Here is a 27353-nt window from a genome sequence, read left to right as displayed (position 1 = left end):
TACCTTGATTCCCTTTAAGTATAAGGACCAACAATCTCATACAGGGGTGTGCCAAAATAAATTATGAGGATATGTAAGTAAAGGTCTAATTTTAGACAATAATAACAATAATGAGGAACCTGCCTGCATGATAAATTGGCCAGTATAAGTGCCTGTAATGGTTGAGCTTTGGCCTGAGGCCAGCAGCGCAATTGCATATATGGTGGAGCTTGATTTCCCCAACACATTCTGAAATACGAGAAAATGGAAATTGAATTAATTAACGAATCTGTTTGATTTTCCTTGAACTTTGACTTGTAATTAATATATCCCATGTTTGTTTGAATGGTGGGGAAATGGGTTTGTACCCTGAGAAGGAAAGTAGCAGAGCCGAGGTTGATATCACTGCATCGCCCTAAGTCGTCCTGTGAGAGGTTGGGGGCTGAGCAAACAGCTCCTGTCACTGAGATGATCGCAACATTTATCAAAACTGCTACGAACCATGCAAATCCACTCTCCATCAAGAAGTATCTGTATGCATCCTGCAAAATCAACCCATCTAATTAATCTAGTTAATATTATAAGACCACTATATATATAATTAATCGAATCGACTCGACATCATTACGAACATATTTATATATATATATATATATCATCAGATTTGAGTTATAAGAGCAACAGTTCAGAGGCTGCTTACATTTATGCCTCGGGCAGAATTTGGCGGCTTTCGGGATAGAACAAGGGCGGACTGAAGAAATAGGTTATACCTGTTGAGTAGGAGACATGAATGGACAAGCCCAAAAGATTAAATATGAGAAAACACTTGAAAAAAAAAGATAAAAGTGCATTTGACGTGACAAACAAAATAGACTTTCTAATTCATATATAGTTGTTATAAAAAGGACATTGTCATATATCATTTGCCATTTGTCCAGATGTTTCACAAAAATAATAATGACGATGGTGATAATAATGATGGTTTTGAATTCAAAAATTTTGGTCAAAACTATAGGTTCATCAAATTTTAGTCCTTTTATCAGAGTTTAAAAAAAAAAAGCACGAGGGTATAGTGAGTACGGCACAACATTGGTGCCAATCATGGCAATGGCGTCACCGACAGCGCCTTGGCCGCTGAGTTTAGGGATAAACAAGCCTTTCAGCACATCTGTCGCTGGCGGTTTAACATGGCTCAGTTCCCCAAAGAAACAGGCAGCTATCAAAAATATCAACACTGCGATCAGGAGTTCCAGCTTTCTCACCTATTTAATATTCAATTCTCCACAATTAAATTAATTAAATACAGAAAAATAATAATAAATCCACAGCTAATATATAGCTAGAAGGGCAAAATAAATAAGTTTAATTTAGGTCTCAAAGTGACAATAAAAAAAATCACAATGTAATCAATATTAAATTGATAATCTTAGCTGCGCATGGCTATTTTGCAATTTATTAAGTTAATTCCTCTTTATCCCCTCATAGTTGCTGAACATAAAATACTGTTAAATTTTAATTTAAATATGTTTTCTGCTAGAAATTAAGCTTGAAAAAGCTTCACTTTCAAGGATAAATCAAATATTCAAAGATAGTCTTTTTTTGGTAAGGTATATATTCAATGATAAATTAATATCAACTTATTGTCTTCATTCAGTTGGCTCTTATAAATTAATTAATATCTACCTACTTCTTCATTGGTGTGTAAGGTCAGCCATTGGAGCAGGTGATGAAATTAATAATTAAACAAAGAACAAGAGTTAATTAATTAGCATAAAAGGAACTGTTAATTATATATTAATTATGAGAATACCCCAAATCTCTGGAGGCCAAGAAGGAGGAGAGTGCTGCAACCCGTTATGAGAACCCCAGCCCACACTGGGATCTTGAACAATATGTTTAGAGCAAAGGCTGTCCCAATCACTGCCACAAATTGAATCAACTTTAATTAATTATTATAATATATATGTTAGTATACATTTTATATCTACAACTAATTCCACGCTCGGGTAAAGGAGGGTTAGTTAATCCGAGAATCATTATAAAATCGGTTAGATCATCGACACACATTATATATTGAATAAAGATTTAGGTAGTGTTTTTTTTATGTTTCGATTTTTAATTTTGAATTTTAAATTTATTTTTAGTTTTATATTTTGAGTGTCTATTTTGATATTTTTAAAAACGAATTCTTTTTGTCATTTTAAAAACTATTTCTTAAAACAGAAAACTAGAAAAAAAGTTTATTTTAAAATTTTGAAAAAAGAATATTTTATATTATTTTATTCAATATATTTGATTATTAATAATAAAATTAACTCTTTTTAATATAAAATTTTATATTAATTTTATATTAAATATTATTATACATAATATGTTCAATACACTTAATAATATAATATATGTTATCTTATATTTTTAATTATAATATATATATATATTATATTTTTAAAATTTTAAATAAATATATATATATTTTTTTAAATTTAATTTTTTTTTTTTTTCTATTCTCTCCGGCGCTCTGCATCTTCTCCTTCAGGAATATCTGAAGGAGAAGATGTATATTAGAGAGACCTTAATGTTTGGTTGTATATTAGAGAGACGTTAATGTTTACCTTCAGGAATATCTGCTGCTATCACACAAATCTCTGCCAGCAACCAGAGGCAATAGTTGACAATCTTTGGGTACTCAAGCTTGCATAACTCTGCTAGGTGTCTTCCTGCATCCAATCACAAAAGAACCCAAAAAGGAAAGAAAAAAAAACTGATTAATTGATCATGAAAATGAAAAAAAAAATATATATATATATATATATATATTTGTTCAGTATTTGAGCTTGAAGATACTGGTTTTTAATTAGCAGCTCACCCGTGGTTACGCCAAGATTGAGAGCAAGAGATTGCATTATGAGAGCAAAAATGAGGCTAACGAGGATCACCCAAAGTAGCTGCATATATATATACACATCAGTAATGGAATAATAATGGGTATCTATAATTAAAACCTTAAAAGATTGGCCTTGCCTTGCCTTTCCTTTCCTTTCCCATTCAGAGGGTGTTTGGCTTACTTTTTTTAAAATAGATTTTAATTAAGCTTTTCAATTTAAAAGCTATATAAAGGTTTACAATTTATTACCGTTTAAATTGATAATTGAATAAATATATTTTAAGTTTTTATTTATATAATTATAAGAAAAAAACTGATAAGTATTAGAATTTAACAAAAAAATTAAAATGAATATATTGCTTAATAATATAAATAAAATTTAAAAAAATATTAATTTTTAATAAATATAAATTATAAATTAATATATAAAAATTTTATTATTATAAGTTGATAAATTATATATAATTATTAAAGAATATATTAATATAATATTTTATGTTTAAATTTAGTTTAATTCAATGTTGATATGTTAATTAATATATATAGAAAGAGATTGGGGAAGGTAAGGCATGGAGGCGACGACGACAACGACGAGCTGGAGGCGACGAGCAAGATGGAAGTTAGAGGCAACGATGGAGGCGACGAATAAAGAGATGGACCAGATGGTGACGACAACTGTGATGGGCTAAAGACAGCGATGTCGCGATGGGAGTTGGAGGCGACAAAGACGGAGATGGAGGCAAGGACGATGGGGGTGGGGGGTGACAACGATTGCGATGGCGATGGAGGCAATGGCATTGGCGAGGCTAGAGTTGTAATGTTTAAGGGTGAGTTGAAAGTATTAGAGTTCTTGGATGACAAAATTATAAAATATTTGATCAACAAAATAAGTTGATAATAACGTTTTGAGAAAAGCTGAAGGAGCTTTTCTTAAAACATTATTAAAATAACACTTAAACTCGACAGGGTTTAAATTTTTGATTTTTTTAATAAATATATAACTAAATAAGTTAAGCTCCATTAATAGTTTATAAACAGTCAAACCGATGCGCCAAACACCCCCTATGAAAAAGAATGAAAAGGAAAAAGTTTGTGGACTTGTGGTTTTTGATCCTCTGAAATACGATCGCTACTTCAATTTAATTACCTCGTATCTGTAGGAAGCTCCTGCTTTCATGCCAGTTTCCACTGCGACATGATCACATCAGTAGTTGGTGCAAGTTAACAACCAAACGAAGAAGAAAGTAATTAAACACACACACAGACAGAGAGAGAGAGAGATTTACAGTTGCCAGGGTCAATGTAAGCCATGGAAACGAGGAAACCAGGGCCTACGTAAGAGAGAAACTTTCTCCATCTGGGTTCCTGATCCCGATTATCGTCAACACCAAATTATTAACGGATTAATTAAACCCATGCAGCTATTTAACCAAACCCCAAGGCTGCACACGCGAGCACAGACATATAGCATGCACGAACTCCTTAAAGCAAATTAAAGAAGAAATCCTCGAAAAGAACGAGGGAGAGATAGGGACCTGCAGGTGCTTCTGATCTTTATGGTGATGATGATCGTACAACTCTTCGCTTATGTTGCTGCTCGGAGGTTCCATCTCAACATTGATAGCAACGATGCTTCCTTCGCCAACTTGCTGCGGCAGCTGCAGGCTTGCCATCTCTTTCTCTCCCTCTCTCTCTCTCTCGCTCTTTCTCTTTCTCAATCTGCCGTTAATTAGTGGGAGCAGTGCGGTGTTGTATATATAGGCGCGCCATTTGAGCTCTGTACGCAGGCTAGTTGTTTTGCCCCTGAAAGCGAGTCAAAAAGGGTCCCGCCTCTGACGGACACTTGGCGCTTTCTACCTTCGCAATTGTGACAAAACATAGGCCAAACCCTACTTATTATAATCACATGCCACCATGCATCTGAAAATAACACTTAATTTTCATGAAAAATTATCAATTATTTTTTAAAAATTATAACAAAAAATATTTATAACTTCTAAATAAATAAATAGTGTTTCCATGAATCCAATCCTCCTCATTATTTCAATCTAACTAGTACTAGTAATTACTCTGTCATGGCTGCCTGCAACATTTCCTTCAATTAGTAAAACTTGTCATTTTCCTTTTGCCCACACCCTGTCGACTACTTCTTTATGTTATTGATTTGTGGTTATATATATATATATATATATATATACAGTCAATTGATCGGACTTTGAGTCGTGGGAGTTTCAATTTTTTTTTTTGGCTGAATGTGGGGTTGGGAATTTCATTTTTCTCACAACCTAAGGTTCATGACAAGTTGATTTATAATACCTGTTGCAAAGTAACTTTAGGTTTTAAATTCAAATTAACATGGTACGTATCTAATAATTGTTTTAGTGGGCATGTTAAGATTAATTAACATACAAATAGAATACTTTAATGGAGGATCCAACCTGACCAGTGGAGGCACATCTTGATTTACATTACATTCCTAGTGAAGCTCTTGGGGCGGGATATATAGTTAGGGTGCTCGTGATGGAGCGTCACCAAAAAAAAAAAAATACTTTAATAGAAAATCTTTTCTTTTTTTTTTTTAATGCTGATCATAACAAAGTTGACTTTTTCTTCTTGGGTGAATCCAGTGGGGGTAGTTACTGGGCTGGATTTAAAAAAAAAAAAATTGATTTTATATTATTTTTAACTTAAGTCCAACTCCCAAAATAAATACGAAATTATTGTATTAAAACTTAGCCTAAATAGGCTAAATGACCCAAATTCACTCCCTTTTAAGTCCTAATCCATTTTATTTTTAAATATCCCATTTTTTGCTTTCTTTTCCAATTCATACACGATTTTCTTACTTTTGGTTGCTACTATACTGCAGTTAAAAGAATATTTTCTGTAATAAATATTATGAATAATCGATTGCGTAATAAGATTGGAGACTAATAGATAAATGATAGCTTAGTTGTGTATGTTGAAAATAATGTATTTAATAAAATTACTAATGAGATCATTATACAGCGTTATCAAAATAACAATTGTAAAAAATATATATTTTAATATTATTATTATTATCTTATTTTTTAAATTATATTTTTTATATTTAAATTCACTCTCACTGAATCAAAATTTTTACTCCGCACCCGTTTTGATTATGTAGAAAGAATAGCCACAACTGACGATCATCAAATAAAATTGCTAACGTGATCATTATTATGCCCCCATTTTGATTATGTAGGGGTGAAGTCACGTTTAGAGTATATAATCAAATAATAATGGAATAAGATCATCAGCATCAAGAGATCTCCAACTGGGGAAAGAGGAACCAATCTAGGTAGTAAGTAAGGACTTAATTTGTTGATGAATAAAATCTAAGTTCTAATTAAAAAATATTATCATTAGTGAAAGAAGTGTCACATATATATATATATATGCAGCAATAATTAATAGCATCGGAATTCCATGTAATTAATTAAAGCCATGTTGCCATCATGACATATAGGGATTTATTTTTTTAAGGGTTACTTTCAAAACAAATATAAAAGGATAAAAGAATTAATAAGAGTATAAATTAAATACAAGAAGTCAAATCTCTTGGGGGTACACACATAGAATTAATAAAAGAATAATGTTAGACGTATAATTTTTTTGTATATCTTGAGCTACATAAATAGGTATTAAGACTAAAATATCCCGCGCCTTATATGTGCCTCACGCGCATTTATGCACCTCATGAGGGATTTTTTTGTCATTGATACACTTTTATATAGGTCAAGATGTACACAAAGGTATATTAATAATATTTTTTTTAATAAAATAGGGTAAATTATAGTTAGCATGTGCATATTTATATTTATAATTTTTCTCGTTGAAAATAATATTACCACGAGCTAGTTGCAGCTATAATACTATAGATATAAATGATTGTCAATACCACGTACGTCTGTCTTATGCTTTGCTTAATTCTTTACTAGAGGAGTTGGCGTCGGGTACAAATAAATAAATAAATAAATAAATTTTATATAAAAATTTAATAGTAGTATTTGGCAATCATTGTTTAAATTTTATTTTTTAATTTTCAAAAATTTATTAAAATATTAAAATAAATGTTACTGTATTGATACAATTGCTTTAGAAGTCAATTATTATTTAGAGATTATTATTTAACATTATTTTTTATTTTTTAAATAAGATACATAAAAAGATATTTTAAAAAAACGCTTTATTAACCATGCTTCGTGACACCAAACCTAATGTTGATTTATTTAAGAATATAAGTGTTCTATAATATATACATATATATAAAAATAAACATAGTTGTTGCTTCTTTTTTTTCTTTCTCTCTCTATGTGTGTGTGTATGTGTGGGTGTGTTTTGAGTTTGATGGAATTTGTCCAAATTCCATCAAACTCAAAAACAACAAAACAACTTAATTGAAATAACTAAATACTTTCAATTGACACTGAATCATAACAATATTACAAGATTATTTTCAAACATCAATTGTAATACATAAAATTCTTTCATTTTATAATATTGTTCACCAACGGAACATCAGGGCAACATTGTAACACATCATCGTTTTCAAACACTATTGAAAAATTACGAATACACTATCAGGATAACATCTTATCCCGACACAAATATCAATAGTCTAACATCATGTCAAATGAAATATCATAATTATCGATGTAACAATACATGTATATGTATGTCAAAATGCACATATGTTACATAATTTAGTAACCTTTGAATATCTTACTCAAGATAAGCAAAACATATCATGTATAATTTTGTAGAAAAAACTTTATGCAACAAAATTAATTTTTTGATAAAATTACTCACCTTGACTTAATCTCTCAAACTTCCTCCAAATGCGTACCCTCATCTCGAAACGTACGACTAAATTATTTTTTGACTTCAGCATACTACTCCAACTTAGACATGGCCACGGTTCATGAACCGCCGGTTCCGGTTCATGAACCGCCGGTTCCGGTTCAAGAAATCTTTGAACCTGAACCGAACCGCCCAAGGGCGGTTTGGGACGGTTCGGTTCCGGTTCCGGTTCGTGCCGGTTCGGTCAACGGTTTGGACCGGTTCGGTCAACGGTTTGAGCCGGTTCGGTCAACGGTTCCGGTTCCGGTTCAAACCGAATTTTTTTAATTTTTTTTTAAATATTGTTGTATTCAATTTTGGTCCTTGTTCCGTTGTTCGGTTCGGTTTGGTTTCGATTTTTAATTGTTAAATGTAATTGTAAATATAAATATTCTCAACCATATTTTTAATAAAAAAACACTACTAAAAATTGAAGAAATATAAGTAATAATTTCATTAAAAATAATTAAAACAACTAAACAAGTATGTAATATAAGTAATTAATTTTTACAAATGTGAAAAATAAAAAATAAAAAATAGAATTAGACTTAATTTCATTAAAAAATAATTACAACAAAAATGTAATACAAGTAATTAATTTTTACAAATGTGAAAAAAAATAAAATATGGACTTGGATCCTACGCATCTTCATTGGAGTCGGAAGTCGCCGTTGTTGAACCATCATTAACCCATTCGTCAGATGATGATGAATGGATAAGTTCTTCTTGACGTCGCATGTTAGCTCTTTCCCAATCATCGAGGCAAACTTGAGCTTCCAATGATTCTGGAGCCAATCTTGATCTTCTTTCGTCCAAAATGTTGCCTCCACTACTGAATGTTTGTTCAACGGCTACAGTTGAAGCTGGAACTGCAAGAAGTTGACTTGCAATAATTGCAAGAGTTGGAAATGTCTCCTTGTGCCTTTTCCACCACTCCAAAATTTCAAAATTTAAACCTGTATCATCACCAAACTCAAAAACTGTGGTTAGATAAGTTTCGAGCTCCGAATGTGAGCTCGATCTAGGTTTTTTCCTCCTTTGATCTAAAAATTTATGACCCCATTTCATTGGTTGGGAGGAAGAGGAATGCGGAGCCATGGATGGAAATGATTCTTCACTACTAGGAGCAATAACATATGCTTCATATAATTGATTGCATAAAGTTCTAACCTTAGAAATTATAATATTCACATCAATTTCTTCATTATTTTCTAATCCTAACAACGAATAATAGTTAGACAAACACTCAATTAAACCATCAAATTTACACCTAGGATCAAATACCATAGTAACAAGAAAAATTTCAGGAATAAATTGATAATAACGTAACCATTTTTCTCTCATTTCTAAAACAGCATGACAAATTTCTTCAACATTAATTCCTTCCATTAATACACCGGCCACATTCATTGCTTCTATTAAAAATTGATGTGAAGTTGGTTTATAAACACTACTAAGTGTATGAGTAGCATCATTAAAAATTCGTAAAATATTCAAAATTGAACTACAAACATTCCACATAGTTGGAAAAATAGGATATTGTGGAATATAATTTGCTGCAAAAGAACACAATAAATCTTTATATTCAAAAGATTGATTAAGTAATTTAAAAGTTGAGTTCCAACGAGTAGGGACATCTTTTGAAAAACGTTTTGGGGTTTGACCATTGGAGGTGCAAAAATGTGCCCATGCTTTTGCAGTTCGAGGGTGTACCCAAATATAAGAAATAACATTTCTAATTGGATCTAAATAAGAATTAAGTGACTTAATACCATCTTGAACACATAAATTTAAAACATGACATGCACATCTAACATGAAAAAATCTTCCACCAAAATTTGGTTGGCAAATTCTTTTCAATTCATTAATAGAAGCAGTATTAGCCGATGCATTATCAAAAGAAATTGAAAAAATTCTATTAACTAATCTATATTCTTGTAAAATTTGTTGAATTATTCTACAAATATTTTCAGCATTATGACTTTCATCAAAACATCGATACGCAAGAATTCTTTTTTGTAAAACATAATTTTCATCAACCCAATGACAAGTAATACCCATATATGAATGAGTTTGCCAATGATCACTCCAAATATCACTACAAATAGAAACATTAATATTATTGTTTTGAAAATATGTTATCAATTCAATTTTTGAGTTTTTAAACAATTTTAACAAATTCCTTTTCAAAGTATTTCTAGGAATTGATTTAAAACTAGGATTAACAAAGTTTTGACAAAATCGAGTAAAACCTAATTTTTCACCAAAACTAAAAGATAAATGATCAATTGCTACCATTTCAGCTAAACCAGACCTACAATTAGCTTCATTATAATGAAATAATTGAGGAGAGTTTGAAGAGGTAGCAAACCCGGATATTTGTGTTTGATCGCGGCTCAATCCAACCTTGAGCGGGTGCTTTGTTTGCAAATGTCGGGCGAAAGTACCATATCCACCTCCTTGCTTGAATTTGTATACTTGATTACAATAATTACAAGATACATCAAATTTACCATCTCCTTTTGGTGTTTTCTTGAAATGAATATTAAAAATATCAGAAGTAGAAATTTTTCCACCTCCCTTTTGTTGAGTTTCACTCTCTTGTGTTTGAAAATTTTGAGCTTCAAACTCAACATTTTCAACATTTCTACCTTCACTTGCCATTTTTTTGAAAAAAGTATGATAATAAAAAAATATAATAATGATAAAATAATATAGTAACAAGTAATAAATAATTAATAATATAATTGAATAAATTGATAAATAACAAAATGAGAAGATTGAAGAAATTGAAATTAAAATATTAAATGAGAGACAAAATTGAGAGAATAATAATAGCTTGAGACTTGAGAGAGAGAGAGAGAGAGATAGAGAGAAAGTGTGAAAAATGAGTGGGGGAGGGAGGGGTATATATAGATAGGAATTATAAAATTTAAAAAAAAAAAAAAAAGTTTGAGGGGGGGGGGGGGGTTCCAACGGTCCAATCCAATTTGGACCGTTGGGGGGGGGGGGGCTGTCGTCCAACGGTCCAATTTGGACCGTTGGGGGGGGGGGGGGGGGGGCTGTCCAACGGTCCAATTTGGACCGTTGGGGGGGGGGGGGGGGGGCTGTCCAACGGTCCAATTTGGACCGTTGGGGGGGGGGGGGGGGGGGCGCGCCGCGCACGGGGGGGAGGGGGGGGGCCGCGCACGGGGGGAGGGGGGGTGCACCGTGCGCGGCCGCACGCGCACGGGGGGGGAGGGGGGCCGGTTCCGCGGACCGGAACCGGCGGTTCCGGTTCCGGTTCCGCGGACCGGAACCGGCGGTTCCGGTTCCGGTTCCGCGGAACCGGCGGTTCCGGTTCCGCGGAACCGGCGGTTCCGGTTCTCCGGAACCTTGAACCGGAACCGGACCGAATTTCGCCGGTTCGGTCCGGTTCCGGTTCCGGTTCCGGTTCGGCCGGTTCCGGGTCCGGTTCCGGCCGGTCCGGTTCCGGTTCGAACCGCCGGTCCGGTTCAATTTTGGCCATGTCTACTCCAACTCTAAATAAATTCTTAAAATTTTATTAAATTTTTCAAAAAAAAATTCTATTTTTTTCCTCATTTCCTCTATTTTTCTTTTTCCTTTCTTTCTTTCGCTCTTTTTATTTTTTTTTTCCTTTCTTCCATTCTTTTCTTTCTTCACTCTTCTTCCTCCCCCTCCTCACGCACGCGCACAGTCGCCTGCCGCCAGCCGCCTGGGCCTCCACCGGCCGCCCCTGACCGCCGCGCGACTGCCGCCACCGGCCGCTTCCACCACGAGCCACCGCAGCCCGCGCCTCACGCAACCACCTGCTTGCAATCCGCCGCCACAGCTGCTGCCGCTGCTTCTAGCGGCCTCCGGCCACCGTCGCCGCCTCTGCTCACAGCGACCACACCGCCGGCCGCCCCTCACGATGCCGCACAGAACAGCCATGGCCGCTTCTGCTTCAGCCTCCGCCGCTGGCCGCTGCTTCCTCGGCCATCTTCACTTCGGATGGCTTCCATTTTCCTCCCAAAAACCCTCAACTTCTCCCTCTATTTATAGGCTCTCCACTTGGCCATCACTCTTGCAGCAAACTTGGCTACCACTCTAGCAACTTGGCCATGAAGCTTCGCGGAAACTGGCTCTGAAGCTTCTCCGAAGCTTCGCGGAAACTGCTCACCATGCACACACGCACATATATATTTATCTATCTATATATTATATAATAGACTATGATATAAGGGAAATTACACATTAAATTTCAAATTTTATCTTTATTTCATTTGAGTATTTGTTTAATTATAATTACACCCTCAAATATTAAATTAATTTGTATTACAATACTTAAAATCCAAAATTAATAATTTCAAGTTACTCGATAAGTACACTTTTATCTTGGTATTCTCACACAGCTATTGTTTCATCTCGAAACCATTGTTGTTAAAATCCCGATTTTACGGGTACGATTTTACGATTTTACGATTCGAAGACCCTCAAACGATTCAAATCCCATGTAAAATCTAATTTGGGATAAAATCCTATAAAATCTCGATTTTACATGTACGATTTTACGATTTTACGATTTTACGCTTCAGAGATCTCCAAACGATTTTACGATTCAAAGACCTCTATTGATTTAAGTTGTAATTTAGAGGATGCTTCCAACGTCTCAATGTCACATAGCATAATTGTTATATTTTGCCTCTAAATTAGAACTTGATTTAACATTGATTACATAAATTCCAATGTCACATAGCATCTAACATTAATTGCATAAGTTCCAATTTACTTGATTTAAATTATAATTTTTACTTGATTTAACATTGATTGCATAAGTAAATCAAGACAAACAAGTAATTAATTAATGGACCACCCAACCCCAAATTGGGATATTACTTGATTTAATCAATGTTAAATCAAGAAAAAATTGCAATCTAAATCTAATGGAAGACATTGGAAGCATCCTCTAAAGAATTTTAAGCTATATTTTACCTCTAAATTACCTATATGTTGCCTCTAAATTGCCTATACCAACCTGCTAGTTTTTTAGCTATATTTGGGAAGTATCATTTTTTGAATTATAATAAGGAATAATCAAGTTATTAAATAATATTAATTCATTTTCTACAAAATTATATTATTATAAACATATATTTACAAAAATTTAAGGGTATTTTTAATTATCTCTAAAATCTTACGATTTTACGATTCGATTTTACGATCCGATTTTATGGACCCTTTGTCGATCTCACTTAAAATCCCGATTTTAACAACCTTGGTATATCAGACTTGATTCTTACATAAAATTGAAGCATTTTTAAGATTCTATTGATTTTCCAAAAGTCCTTACAATCATTTTATTTTTTAGGCTATATTTTAGTTGTATAAAAAATTATTTCTGTTTTGATTGCTTCAAGTGTCATAAATCACATCTCAACAGCCTTATATCTTTTTTCTTAGATATCTAAGTTATAAGACATTCCCTACAGTTAATTCAGTCACTGATATTGATCTACCACACAAGAGAGGGTCTCTTGTCGAGGCGATTCGGTATCATGAGAGAGAGTCTAACGATTGCTTCGATTCTGTGCCACGACAAGAGAGTTTTTACATAGCATTTTGTTGGCTTCCCATAGATGCCGTCAATTATTATTGCGCAATTACAATAATAAATTTTTAGATGGGAAACTGTCAATGGATAACCCACGTATAGCTTATCCAAGCGATGGATGACTTATGTGCAGCGTATCCAAGCGATGGATAACTCATTCGGGGGATTGATGACTTATTCGGGCGATAGATGACCTACTGGAAAGAAAATCTATTAGGGGCGCAGGTGAGAATTCCGACATGGACCATCTGATGCTTAAGTCATACCCTCGTAGAAGTGAAATGCTAGAAGGCAAATGGTAAGTATGAGAGTGAGAGATTGTATACCAAATAAGGAAAAGAGACCCCTTATTTATAGCGATGGGAGGGGCAATCGTGTGTCAAGTGGCCCGATCTCTTCGACAAGAATCTCAAAGAGGTTTGATCGAGTCTCACGGAGATAGTTTCGACCGATTCTTTAAGAGGTGTTGTTGCGAGAGAACGGGGCACACGAATGCAATTGTTGTACCTCGAGTGACCCTCACCCAGAAGTGTGTGCGAGCACAAATAATGACGTGGGAGCAGGCGAAAGCAATGACGTGGGAGCAGGCGAAAGCGAGCGCGGGCAAACAGCCGTGCGGGCATACACTAAATTTAATTCCAAGTAATTGCACAATTTTTAATTCAGTATCAGTATTCAATCGCATGTTAGAAATACAAAGCAAAACATGATTTTACATGAAAAATTTAATAAAAATACCCTAAAAGTAAAAGCCACAAAACCAGTCTGACCAAGCAATCTGTTTATTATTAAGAATAAAAATGAAAAGACAAAACTTAAAAAGCCCACCTAGCAGAAGTCCTCTCGCACGTTCAAGTGCTGAATCTATCATCTTGTGGGTGTGCTTTTCTTCTACCAAAAATTGAACTAGAACCATAAACCTTCAATCTCTCTAGTTAGACTCAGGTGCTGAATCTATCATTTTTCCATGGTGCTCTTCTTGTACCAACTACTGACCTAACACATAAAAAACCTCTCTAAATGTAGAATGAAAAATAAGGACTACAAGCCCATGGGTATAGTCAAGTGATAAAAAGGTAGACTAAAAGCTTATCAGGAGGTTCCTAATATGGGTTTGATTCTTGGAGAAGCAGAATGTTTTCTTCTGAGGGGGGGATTTTAAGAGTGATATTAGTGGTGTTAAAATCTATCATCCTGATCATCTGGACACATTTCTTGATTTATCTTCTCAGTATAACTTTAAAGACATGATGGCTGAGAAAGTCAATAACGAAGAATAATCTCAAAAAAAATTAAAATAAGGACTACAAAGACTTCCTGTAGACTGAAACTAGAAAACTGCAATTAATGCATCTATCTCTAGTCTCTTCCAATTATGGAATGGAGACCCATACCCAAAATGGTACGGTTCTACACGCAAAAACTAGAACTCAGAAAGTATAATATTTTTCTTTCTTAAGGTATAGTTACACGTGCATAAGCCCTTCAGAAATCAAAATTTAACACTTTCCTGAGCACAATAAATAAGTTTCATTTTATTTGCTGCGCTGAAGCTCAAATAGGAAAAAACGACGTTCAAACATCTTGAGAAAAGTAAATAATTCAATACCTATTATCTTTGTTGTTTTCAATCCGTTTTAAATTTTTAATTTTTTATAATATTAAAAACGTATTTTCTTTATCGTTTTCAAAAATATATTTTCAAAAATAATAAAAAAATTTATAAAAAAAACTAAAAATAGCCAAAAACCGTTTTGACTGTTTTCAGCCAAAAAGACGATAAAAAATTGAAAACGTGAAAAATGCCTCCATTTTCCTTCTCGTGCAGTGCAAACATCGACATAGGCTCATTATCCCTTCTAGACTTCTTCTCTTCCTTATTAGCTATCACAGAGTCGCCACCACCATCATCGCTGCCTACGTTACTGTCGCACGTCGTTCACCTATGTCATCTATTGTCGCCGCCGCATGTTGTTCACTTACGCCGTTATCTCTTTTGGATTCGCCGCGCCTTGCCGTTTGCTTATGCCATTCTCTCTACCAGATTTGTCGTCCACCACGCCACGCCCAGATCCACCACCCTAGTCGTTTCTTTCTTCTACTCTTCTGCCATTTCTTCCTTCTTTCTTTTGCCATTTGGTCATTTATTCTTTTCTGCATTTCTTCTTTTCACCATCGCCCTCTCTTTATGCCTAAATAGTTTTTTTATTAATTTTTATTTTCAATTATATTTATAAAATTTTGAATAAATCAATATTTTGCTATTTTATTATTTTTTTTAATATTTATGTTGTGGGTAATTTAAATCTCAAAATTAATGTCAAATTTTAATTTGTACGTAAAAATAAATTTATCATGAAACTAATAGTTGAGTTAAATTAAAAATGATTTTAGAAAACATTTTGTATTATATTTTAAATTAAATTTATAATTTATTAATAAATGTTTACAACTTTGAATCAAATTTATTGTATAAAATATTATAAAATAATTTTTTTCAAAATTTCAAAACAAACGTGTTTTCTAGTTTTCTATTTTAGAAAACAATTTTTCAGAATAACAAAAAGAATACGTTTTTAAAAATTTCAAAATAGACATTTAAAACACAAAATTAAAAATAAATTCAAAACAAAAAACTTAAAACTGAAATACAAAATGAACACTACCTCAGCCTCTGAATCTCTAGAGGGTTTAAGCAGGTTGAGTTAAAACAGATATGAAATCATGTGTGACTGAACTTGGTAGATTCATACAACAATACCAATTTTGAACACTTTTAATTTTGTGATGCGTATAATTTTAAGAGAAAAAGGGGATGGCAAAATTGAGGGAGGAATTAGGGGATAGTAGAATTGAGGGAGAAGATAAGTAGAATATTTTGAGATTAATTCTCCACATTCCTTTCACTTTACATTCAAAAAATATTTATAAACGTACAAAAATAACAATAAAGCTACAAAATAGGGAAAACATCTACCATTCTTATTGGAAATCAACACAATAGTAACTCACTAAAGCAACTACACACCCACTAAAACAACTAAATGGACTTGCCCAAGTCTTGTCGGAAACCCTCATTTTACGACTAGCCATATTCCAATTTGTGTCTTGCATGAGCTGCATGGTTGTTGCACGTATTATTCCCCCCCCCCACTCAGATTATCCTTGTTCACAAGGATGAAGTCGAGTATATTTTCAAGCATGAATAGTTGAGGTCGTTGACACCGATGTCTTGGAAGGAATTTCTCACCACAGAAATAACATAGGCCTTTTTCCTTACGTTCCCGAGCTTTTTAGCTTGTAATTCCTTTGAGGGAACTAGCATTGTTAATGGTGTCAATGCCGGTCTTAAGCGTTGGTGAGGGACCTAAAACTCCAGTAGTGTTGTTGCTCTCTGACTTGGGTGGGGTGCTGAGGATGGAGGACCTGAAGGAATTATCCCCTCTTCTTTGCAAGCCATTGCATTCTTCCAAAAGTCGAACCACGCCACTCCAATAGCATTAGCTAGTGAGCGGGGCTGTTTGATTTTGACGTCCAACCTAATTTCGTCTTTGAGCCCTATAACAAAGCAACCGATTAAAAACTTTTCTGGTAAGTCATCAACTCAATGGGAGAGCTTCTCAAATTCTTCTTGATATGTTGAAATTATGGTGATTTGCTTGAGTCTAGTGAGTGCTTTGAAGGAGTCCTCATAGTCAGTTGGACCGAAACGAAGTAACAAGGGCTTGGTGAATTCCGTCCAAGTTACTCGTCCTTTAAACTTGGTGAGCCACCTATGCCATTGAAGCACTATTCTTTCGAGGTGAAAGAAGGCAAGTTAGACTTGTTCGACACCCACCTCTTTAAAGTCAAAATATTGCTCCACCTTATAAATCCATCCTTGCGGTCTTCTCTATTAAATTTGGAGAAATTCAATTTGAGATGATAATTATGGTCAGTGGAGGATTGGGAGTGATTAATTAATAATAGGTTAACTTGTTGGGAGGATTCAGTAGGAGCAAAGGGGTTTGTTTCGGGGTGGTTATTGACATGATTCTGTAAGGCGCAAAGGGATTGAAGCTCGAATAATATGGTTTGGAGGGTAGCATGAATTTGTTTAATACTAGATTCATAGCATCCCAAGATTTCACGAACTTCATTTCAAAACTCGACATTGGTTTTGTCGAAAGTGTCCATGGTTGGAATCGCGCTCTGATACCACTTGATGGGTACAATTTTAAGAAAGAGATAGGATAGCAGAATTGAGGGAGAAGACAAGTATGATATATTGAGATTAATTCTTGACCTCCCATTCACTTCACCTTACCTTTGGTCCATATTTATAGACGTATAAAGATAACAACACCGTTACAAAATAGGGAAAACATCTATCACTCATGCTAAAAATCAGTATAATATTTACCCATTAAAACAATTATATTCTCACTAAAATAACTAAACAAACTTGACCAAGTTTTGTTGGAGACCATTATTTTCCCACTAGCCATACTCTAGTTCGTGTCTTGCATGAGTTGCATGGCTATTGCACGTATCATTTTGGTCCTCAAAATGTTAGAATTTGAAAATCTGCATGAGACAAAAAGTGGTAGCATTGAATTATCTTCTGACTGCCACAAGAATTGGCTCATTTGGATATCAAATGAAAAAGTTATGACCAAAAAAAAAAAAGAAAGAAAACTTAAGGTATCTCTACTTGAACTTTTCAAGTTTATTCGATTGGGCTCTAAACTTAATTTTGCGCCAAATGCTATTGAAAACTTGCATCAATGTATTATGACTTTAGTCCAAACCCATTATTAGATAGCTAAGACAGTACAACTTTCTAGAATCTAAATTGACTGTCCGTCAAAGTGCAGTTCCTAAGAGATGCAAGTGGATGGAAAGATCTTGGCAGCAGATACAAAAAAAGGCAGAAGTTATGCAATCACAATGATATGAAACTGAGCCTCCATGCATACACCTCAGACCAATTGTACAAATCAAATGGCCCTTTAAAGCACTTACATGAGAATCCACCATTTTCAACAGCCAGTGTCCCAGGTCCACAATGGATATTCAATCTGGTCCTCAACCCAGGCAACCATCTACTTTAGGTCCTGATGTCACCATTTTTAGAAGAAAACTCTGAGACACGATTCATATCTAACAGCTGCGGTAAAAGGTTAACCAAGACTCGGGATAATAGGGCGTAAATCATCTTAGACAAATATACTATTTAATGAAAAAGAAAAACTTATGATTTGATAAGCATCAAACATTAGACGTGCCCAAATTTTCTGCACGAACAGAGTTATGTCAAGAAAACCTTCCAGAAAGTGATAAAAGGCAAAACATAAATAGGACATACTGTCATAATTTATGCCTCCATGCAAGTGTACTGCAACATTTCATATTCCTGTCAAGCCCTTTAGTTTACATAAACTTTCTGCCAATGATACTATATTTCTAGATAGTCCACAATGTTTTTCAGCTCATATTGCTTGAAAAAACTGACTTGAATTCAGCTTCCCTTCAGTCTTACAATTATGTCATCATGTCCAAGTACCAAATTACTCGACTGATATGGGTTATTGCAACGTAAACAAGGTCCAGATGCTTTATGTGACACAGATGCAACCAGTACTGTTGAGCATTTTCCCACCCCAGAGAGGAAGTAAGGTTTGATAAAAATAGACAGGGCTAGTTCAGTAAAAGATCATAATCTCCCTTTAGCTGAAAGATGAGATTACATGCAGAAACAAATTGAAAGAGGATTTAACAAGCAGGGAAAGATTCACACTATAGGCTTTTGTCATTTGACATTTGGAGAGCATGAAGACAAGAATATTCCATTACTTAACTTCCCCCAAGTTAAATTGCATTTTTGCATGACATCAATGGTTTCACCTTCATTACTTGTCTATATCTTTTGTCAATGCCATCCTTAATTCTTTTATGTAATTCATCATCCAACAGATCATCCTTTCCTGCTGTGTTCAGCACCTTACAAACTAAGCTATATGTATAGTCTCTAGGAACTGAGCCTCTATCAACTAGCTCGACCAGAAAATCCCTAGCCTCCAACATCCTTCCAGCTTCACACAGAGCATGAATAATTGGAGTACATGAACTTGAAGTGGGAACCCCATGGTCCATCTTTTGCATCCTTCGCAACATGTCAATAGCCTTATCAATCTCATTAACAGCACTGTAGTACCTAATGAAAGAATTATAGGTGACCCGGTTTGGGAGACATCCATTTTTGTTCATGTTATCAAACAATTCTAAGGCTCTCTCAATTCTATTTGTCTTACAACAACCATCAATCAAACAGTTGTAAGTTACAACATCAGGAATAAAACCCTTGAAGAGCATAGCACGAAACAAGTGGTTTGCTTCCCACAACCTCCTCCTAATGGCCTTTTTGCACCCAGTTTGCATGCTGTACTTGCAGTAAGAACTAATCATGATTGTGTATGTGAATGTATCAGGCGGGCATCTAAACCCTGGTAATTCCATTTGCTCCAACAAAAACTTTGCCTTTTTAAATTTTCCAATCCTGCAAAGAGCATAAATGATTGTGTTATATGCATAAACATCTGGTTTGCAGTGAAATTGCTTCATCCTATAGAATGCAGCTAATGCTTCATTAACTAATCCCTCTTCTCCAAGAACTTTGATCAAATATGTCATTGTCGTAGTTGTCACAAGCTCACCATTTGCTCTCCTTGCCATATCTTTGAGAAATTCCCAAAGGGCTTTCAGTCTACTGGCTCTAGCCAATACACAAGCCATCTCTCGGCAAGTTATTGCATTATGGGTAAACCCAAAATAGGTCTCAACCCAATAGTAGAACTCCAATGCTTTTTTCAATCCTAAGTTAACCTTCTGAGGATCTCTATGTGCAACTGGACCAAGAACAAGAACACCTTTTCGAGCTTTATTAGATTCGTCTCGAAGGTTTCTTTGCTTGAGAGGAGCACAGTGTCTGAAGCTTTTTTGACGACCAATGGATCTGGTTGAATGGAAAAGTAATCTGGGTATAGATCTCAAAACCTCAGAAACAGCTTCAATGCTCCATGGCTGGTTGGTATTTTGAGTATTGGAAGCTGCAGCAGCTAGCTCTGCATCAAATGGCCTGTTTTGGATGATCACAGACAACACTTGGTTTACAAGAGAATTGTTGCTACGGAGCAGGGGCTTAGATGAGATCATTCTGTGAGAACAAAGAGCCACTAGTCCTCCATTGCCTGAAAAAGTTAAATCTAGTAAATGAATGAATTTCTTCTCAGTTTTAAAATCTTACTGATAACCAAAATTCAAAGTTTTAATTGAGAGGATGTCTATCAGGTTGAATTGCCCAGTGGATTGCTCATAAGAACTGCAATGTCATAATGATTATTTAAGTATAACTAAACATGTCAATGATTTTAGCCTTACTGTCTATGGCTTAGTTATAACAATCATGCATTGCACATGGCATGCTACAGTAATGATCTTTGAGGCACCAAACCTGATGTCAGATTCCCCAAAGATAATCCAGTCCAATCATTTCTAAAATAGTAAATAACAAAATGTAAACTAATTTTGGTAATCAAACAATTCAATCAGACTAATGTAGATATTAAATAAAAGTTCTGAAGAGTTGAAACTCCATTAAATTAAAATGAAACTTAACTGTTAAGATTTTTATCACTTCCATAACTAGTTTTAGTGGTCAAGAAAATATTTACTATATTTTTCCACCAGGATTAGAATAGAAATGCTAAATCACTTTGATTGGAAAAGACAGATATCAGATAAATGTTAGGTCTTGACATGAACCATAAACCACGCATAAGAAACTCTTGCTTACTGTAAAAAGACTGCAGTCTAGGTAAGATGTCAGCCACTCCTATGGGATTTCTGACAGTTTCAAACCAACAAGACAAACGAATTAAACCATTCCAACAGGAAACCAAACAGCTTGACCAACACTTTACTTGGACTATCTTGTCTGTTGGAATTTGATCTAAACTCAAACTTAGAGTGTTTAATTTATTAAATGTTGAGTCTTGTTAGTTTGAATAAGTCTGAACTATTTTACAGTTTTTTAGGAGTTTGTTTTCAATGTGTTTTAGTGGGTTAGCGGTCGTGCCTTAAGAATAGGAGCGGATAAGCTATTCTTTAGGAGTAAGTTGAGTCATGAGTCTTTGTGTTTTCCTATAAATTAGCACTGCGTAGTTGCATTGTGTAGTAGATTTTTTCTGCTGTTAATAAAATCACTTTCTTCTTCTGTCTTCTTGTTGTTTATTTGATCCAGTGTTTTTTTTGGGAAATTAAAGACTTCAACTTTAATTTCCTGCACGTGGACTTCATCTTTAATTTCCTGCACGTGGTATCAGATCCAGGATTATCCAGTGTTCTTGTTGGTCTAAGTTCTCTTTCTTAGATTGCTTGAAAGCAGGGTCCAGTAATGAACGGATCATTTCAACCTCAGCTTCCGAGGTTTAGCGGAAAACACTTTGATCAATGGTGTATCCAGATGAAGGCCTTGTTCGGTTTTCAGGAGCTGTCCAAAGTTGTTAACCTTGGATATGCAGAACCAGTGTCTGAAGATGCAGCAGCAGCATTTACTCAAGCCCAGAAGGATAATTTGAGAGACAACAGAAGGAAGGATAAGAAGGCCTTATTCTTCCTCTTCCAAGCTGTAGACGAGATTGTCTTTGAAAAGATCTCGAGTGCAACTACGGCTAAGGAGGCATGGGACATGTTGCAGAAATCCTACAAAGGCGATGAAAAGGTGAAGAGTGTAAGGTTGCAAACCTTAAGAAGTGAATTCGAATCTCTTAAAATGAAAGATTCTGAATCTATATCTAACTATTTTTCCCGAGTTCAATCCATTGTCAATCAATTACAGGTTAATGATGAAAAAAAGGAAGATATACGTGTTATTGAAAAGATCATAAGATCCTTGACAGGTCGGTTTGATTATGTTGTTGCTGCAATTGAAGAAGGAAGGGTTCTTCCAACCATGACGATTGAGGGTTTGATGGACTCGTTATGTGCTCATGAATACAGAATGAATCAGAGGTCAGCCGAGCCTGTAGAGCAAGCTTTTCGAAGCAAGGTGACTCTTTCCAACACAAGTAACTCTAGCGGTGGTAAAGGATCAGCACCAGTGAAAGCCGGTAAGAGTATGAGCCCCAAAAAGGGTACCTTCTCTCAGCAAAGTAACTCTAATCAGCAATCTGGAGATGGCAGGTATGATAAGTTCAAAATTCAGTGTTTTCGTTGCAAGAAATTTGGGCATTATCGATCAAATTGTAGAGTTAAATTGCCAAACGTTAATCATGAACATGCTAACTATGTTGAGGAGAAAGGAGCCTTGTTGTTAGCTTGTAGTGCCTCCGAAGAACACTCCGACAAGTGGTATTTGGATACCGGTTGCACTAATCACATGAGTGGCAAGAAGGAGCTGTTTTCTTACTTACATGAATCGGTACGTGGGGAAGTGAAATTCGGAAATAAAGCTACAGTTCCAATTTTGGGCAAAGGTAATATTCTCATCCGAATGAAAGATGGCTCTTGTGAACACATCTCTGATGTATTTTTTGTCCCTAGTTTACATTGGAATTTATTGAGTATGGGCCAACTCTCTGAAAAGGGACTTAAAATCATCATTGATGATGGGGTTTGCACTATTGAGAATAAGAAAAAGGAACTCGTTGCTAAGGTTAAAATGACTAAAAATCGCATGTTTCCTTTATCTCTACAAACTGATCTGATCTGGGCTTTTAGTGCAATTGTTATGGATACTAACTGGCTGTGGCATTTCCGTTTTGGTCATCTCAATTTCAATGGTTTAAGGTTGTTGGCGAAAAAGGAAATGGTTACAGGGCTACCTTTGTTGGGAGATTTTAATCAATTGTATGAAGGTTGTATTCTCGGCAAGCATCATAGGGATTCGTTTCCTGTGGGAAAGTCACGTAGAGCACAGCAGTTGTTGGAGCTTGTGCATTCAGATATTTGCGGACCTATGGAGACTGTAACTCATGAAGGTAATCGATATTTTCTTACTTTCATTGATTATTACAGCAGGAGAACTTGGGTCTACTTTTTAAAGCAAAAATCTGAAACTTTTGAGAAATTTAAAGAGTTCAAAGTCTACGTGGAAAAGCAAAGTGGTCGGAGTTTAAAGATACTTCGTACTGATAGAGGAGGAGAATACATCTCTAATGAGTTTTCTGTGTTCTGTAAAAATCATGGAATTAAGCATCAACTCACGGCTAGCTATTCACCGCAACAGAATGGGGTGGCCAAGAGGAAGAATCGAACAATTTCTGAAATGGCATGTAGCATGTTAAAAGGAAAAAACTTGCCCAAAGTATTTTGGGCAGAAGCTGTGTCTTATGCTGTTTATATTTTGAACAGGTGTCCTACAAAGAGTGTTCTGGATATGACACCTGAGGAGGCTTGGAGCAGTTGCAAACTAGATGTTGGAACCCTTCGTGTGTTCGGCTGTGTTGCATATGCTCATGTGCCAACTGAGAAAAGAAAGAAGTTGGATGGTAAAGGTATAAAATGCATTTTTCTTGGTTACAGTGATAGAACTAAAGGCTATAGGTTGTTCAACCCAGCCACAGGTGAAGCTATTGTGAGCAGAGATGTAGAATTCAGTGAAGGTGAAGCTTGGGATTGGACAACTGTTGAGAAGGAACATATGGGGCTTGATTGGAATGAAGAATCAGTTGGTGACACCCAACCTGAAGTGCAACCATAGAATACGAGCAGTGCAATGCCCTCTAATCCTATTTTGAGTCATGGAGCAACTCGTAGTTCATCACGTAGCCGTGTTTTGCCAACACACTTACAGGATTATGTTCTAACCAATGATATTGATGTTTCTGATGAGGAATTGATCAATTTTGCATTGTTTGCAGATTGTGATCCTCTCACTTTTGCAGAAGCAGCACAAAATGATGGATGGATTCGAGCTATGGATGCTGAAATTCATTCAATCGAGAAGAACAACACTTGGGAACTCACTTCTCTTCCTCCGGGAAAGAAATCAATTGGCGTCAAATGGGTATACAAGACCAAGTATCAACCAGATGGTCAGGTGGACCGGTTGAAAGCTAGGTTGGTTGTGAAAGGATACAAGCAAAAGCCAGGTATTGATTATTATAAAGTTTTTGCACTCGTAGCAAGGCTTGATACTATTCGATTGGTAATTGCTTTAGCTGCCCAAAAGCAATGGCAGATACATCAGATGGATGTGAAATCTACGTTTCTTAACGAATTGCTCGACGAAGAAGTCTATGTTGATCAGCCGATTGGTTATGTGAAGAAAGGTCAAGACGATAAGGTTCTCAAGTTAAAGAAAGCTCTATACGGGTTAAAACAGGCACCACGGGCATGGTACACTCATATTGATTCGTATTTCCAAGAAAATGGTTTTCTTAAGTTCCCTTATGAGCCTACATTGTATATCAAATCTGATTCACATGGAAATATGCTTATTGTATGCTTGTATGTGGATGATTTGATATTTACTGGAGATAACCCAAGTATGTTTGATAAGTTCAAGGAGGCTATGACTAACAATTTTGAGATGACTGATATGGGGCTTATGTCTTATTATCTTGGGCTTGAAGTTATGCAGACAGGTGATGGGATATTTGTCTCACAAAAGAAGTATGCAACAGATATCTTGAAGAGGTTCAAGATGGAGTCATGCAAGCCTATCAATACTCCAGTCGAAACAAAGCTGCAGTTGGACAAATCTGGTAATGGTAATCTTGTCAATCCAACGTACTTTCGGAGTTTGGTAGGTAGTCTACGTTATTTGACTTCTACCGGGCCTGACATTACTTTTGGAGTTGGCATGATTAGTCGGTTTATGGAGACACCCAGCCAGGTTCATTTGCAAGCTGCAAAACGAATTTTGCGATACATAAAAGGTACACAAAGTCATGGTATTCTTTATGCATCTGCTATTGATTGCAATCTTGTTGGGTATTCGGACAGTGATTGGGCAGGTGATATTGAAGGGAGAAAAAGTACTTCTGGTTTTGTGTTTCACATTGGCTTGGGAGTAATTTCTTGGTCATCGAAGAAGCAACAAGTTGTGGCATTGTCAACTGCCGAAGCAGAATATATGGCTGCTACCTCTGCTGCATGTCAAGCTGTTTGGATACGGCGGTTGTGCGAGGAGTTGAATCAGAAGCAAACACTACCTACGAAGGTTTATTGTGACAACAAGTCGGCTATTTCTCTCACAAAAAATCTAGTGTTTCACGGGCGAAGCAAGCACATTGACATCAAATTTCACTACATTCATGAACTTGTCAAGAGAGGCGAAATAGAAGTGGAGTTTTGCAAGTCTGAAGACCAGGTCGCCGACATTCTCACAAAGCCGCTGAAAGCTGAAGTCTTCCACAGTTTGAAGAACAAGATGGGGATGCGTAACTTTGAAAGTTTGAGTTTAAGGGAGGCTGTTGGAATTTGATCTAAACTCAAACTTAGAGTGTTTAATTTATTAAATGTTGAGTCTTGTTAGTTTGAATAAGTCTGAACTATTTTACAGTTTTTTAGGAGTTTGTTTTCAATGTATTTTAGTGGGTTAGCAGTCGTGCCTTAAGAATAGGAGCTGATAAGCTATTCTTTAGGAGTAAGTTGAGTCATGAGTCTTTGTGTTTTCCTATAAATTAGCACTGCGTACTTGCATTGTGTAGTAGATTTTTTCTGCTGTTAATAAAATCTCTTTCTTCTTCTGTCTTCTTGTTGTTTATTTGATCCAGTGTTTTTTTTGGGAAATTAAAGACTTCAACTTTAATTTCCTGCATTGTCAATACTTTATTTTGGTATGGCTAGACTTTAATTTTTCCATCCAATCTTTCAAGTCAAAGCAGGGCAGTCAATCTGGACAGATGGACCAATGAATCAAAAACAATTCAATTCAGTCTTCAATGAATGGGTATGAAAGAGTGGCTTATCTTGAAAAAATTAAAGTTATCACCATTTGCAGGAATATTAATCCGTAAACTTGAAAGGTATGCGTTTTAAATATTACAAGTGTCCAAAATATAAAAGCGTTGTGGATAATTATTCTAAAAAAAATCTTATACATATCTAGAAGACCTAAAAATTGCCTACGGATATGCTTATACTGTTAAGCAACCAAAAGGTGCCCTTTGTTCCTTTCATGTCCATGAAAATACTTTTCACTTAAATTGTAACTCAAGACACAATTTACCAGACAATACCCACTTTTAACACATTTCTAGCAGCTTCCAGAACAGAGAGACAGAACAACCACCAGACCAACAACGCACTATCTTCTGTATAAAATAAAAGTCGAATATTAAAAGCCTTGCCCCAATCAAAATTTGTCTGGCAGACAATAGATTAACACATCAACACGTCAAGCATTTCCAACTGTAGTTTGGACATAGGAAAAGAAATGGCTACCTCTATCAAGTATACATATAATACACGATCAATGTGTCAAAACATTTCCTTCTGTAATTCGGACACAGAAAAATGCCTACCTCTATTGAGTACACATATAACACACAAGACAGTGACGAAGCAAACAAAAACAACAGTACGGATCCACCCCACCTATGCTCTTTTAAACCAAATATCAAACAGATAGCAGGCAACAAATTACGAGCCACAATCTCTCAATAGTCAAGACTAAGGGTCCCAATCCAATCATTCAATCAGTGAGACTTCGCAACGCCAATACCACATCAAACCATAATCTTCCAAGTTCAAATCAACAATGAGTAACCCAAGGAACACTTATGGTGAGCATGCAATGATCACAGACTCTGCATAGGAAATAAGCCAAACAACAAGAAGAAATGGTTCAGAAAATCGTACCAGGCGAGAATCCGCACTTGAGTTGCTTGGAAGCCAGTCGAGAAACAATAGGCCAGTCGAGAAACAAAAGGGTATCTCGAGATCTTTGTCTATGCGGTCATAAATGAATCCGAAGAGTCACAGGCAAGTGTTTGGAACATCTTCAGAAACCCCTCGAAGAAGCAGGTTGTGCGGTTGGTTATTTGA

General features: G+C 35.5%; 2 protein-coding genes across 4 annotated transcripts in view; both read right to left on the bottom strand.

The window, feature by feature from the left end:
- The window catches only part of LOC127807520 (metal transporter Nramp5-like), a 45903-nt gene extending 41106 nt beyond the window's left edge, over positions 1 to 4797 (bottom strand). Inside the window, exons 1-10 of one of the 2 annotated variants that reach the window (XM_052345426.1) lie at positions 4399 to 4797; positions 4150 to 4228; positions 4011 to 4051; positions 2846 to 2924; positions 2592 to 2696; positions 1790 to 1899; positions 1060 to 1241; positions 680 to 749; positions 348 to 521; positions 124 to 228 (exon numbers count right to left, since the gene is read on the bottom strand). In XM_052345426.1, coding sequence (XP_052201386.1) covers positions 124 to 228; positions 348 to 521; positions 680 to 749; positions 1060 to 1241; positions 1790 to 1899; positions 2592 to 2696; positions 2846 to 2924; positions 4011 to 4051; positions 4150 to 4228; positions 4399 to 4536 — 1083 coding nt within the window. In that variant the 5' untranslated portion in view covers positions 4537 to 4797. The remainder of the gene's footprint in view (positions 1 to 123; positions 229 to 347; positions 522 to 679; positions 750 to 1059; positions 1242 to 1789; positions 1900 to 2591; positions 2697 to 2845; positions 2925 to 4010; positions 4052 to 4149; positions 4229 to 4398) is intronic. The other variant, XM_052345425.1, reaches the window with a different exon arrangement.
- Positions 4798 to 16478: 11681 nt separating this feature from the next.
- LOC127807131 (pentatricopeptide repeat-containing protein At1g77405-like) lies at positions 16479 to 27353 on the bottom strand. 2 transcript variants are annotated; one of them, XR_008024603.1, is made up of 3 exons: positions 27168 to 27353; positions 18324 to 20548; positions 16479 to 16877 (listed from the first exon to the last, which is right to left on the bottom strand). XR_008024603.1 is itself a non-coding variant. In XM_052344773.1 (2 exons), exon 2 carries the CDS (start codon positions 20511 to 20513, stop codon positions 19170 to 19172), a length of 1344 nt encoding a protein of 447 aa, XP_052200733.1. In that variant the 5' UTR covers positions 20514 to 20548; positions 27168 to 27353; the 3' UTR covers positions 18019 to 19169. The 2 variants fall into 2 exon arrangements, 1 of the variants encoding a protein (XP_052200733.1); XM_052344773.1 differs by lacking the exon at positions 16479 to 16877 and having other exon boundaries at positions 18019 to 20548.

This window comes from Diospyros lotus, chromosome 8, assembly GCF_014633365.1.
Source record: "Diospyros lotus cultivar Yz01 chromosome 8, ASM1463336v1, whole genome shotgun sequence".
NCBI classification, from domain to species: Eukaryota; Viridiplantae; Streptophyta; class Magnoliopsida; order Ericales; family Ebenaceae; genus Diospyros; species Diospyros lotus.
This window is presented reverse-complemented; position numbering and strand designations above follow the sequence as displayed.

What these genes read in the sequence shown, in the direction of transcription:
- LOC127807131 (XM_052344773.1), bottom strand. Translation starts at nt 20,513, where the DNA reads ATGATCTCATCTAAGCCCCTGCTCCGTAGCAACAATTCTCTTGTAAAC.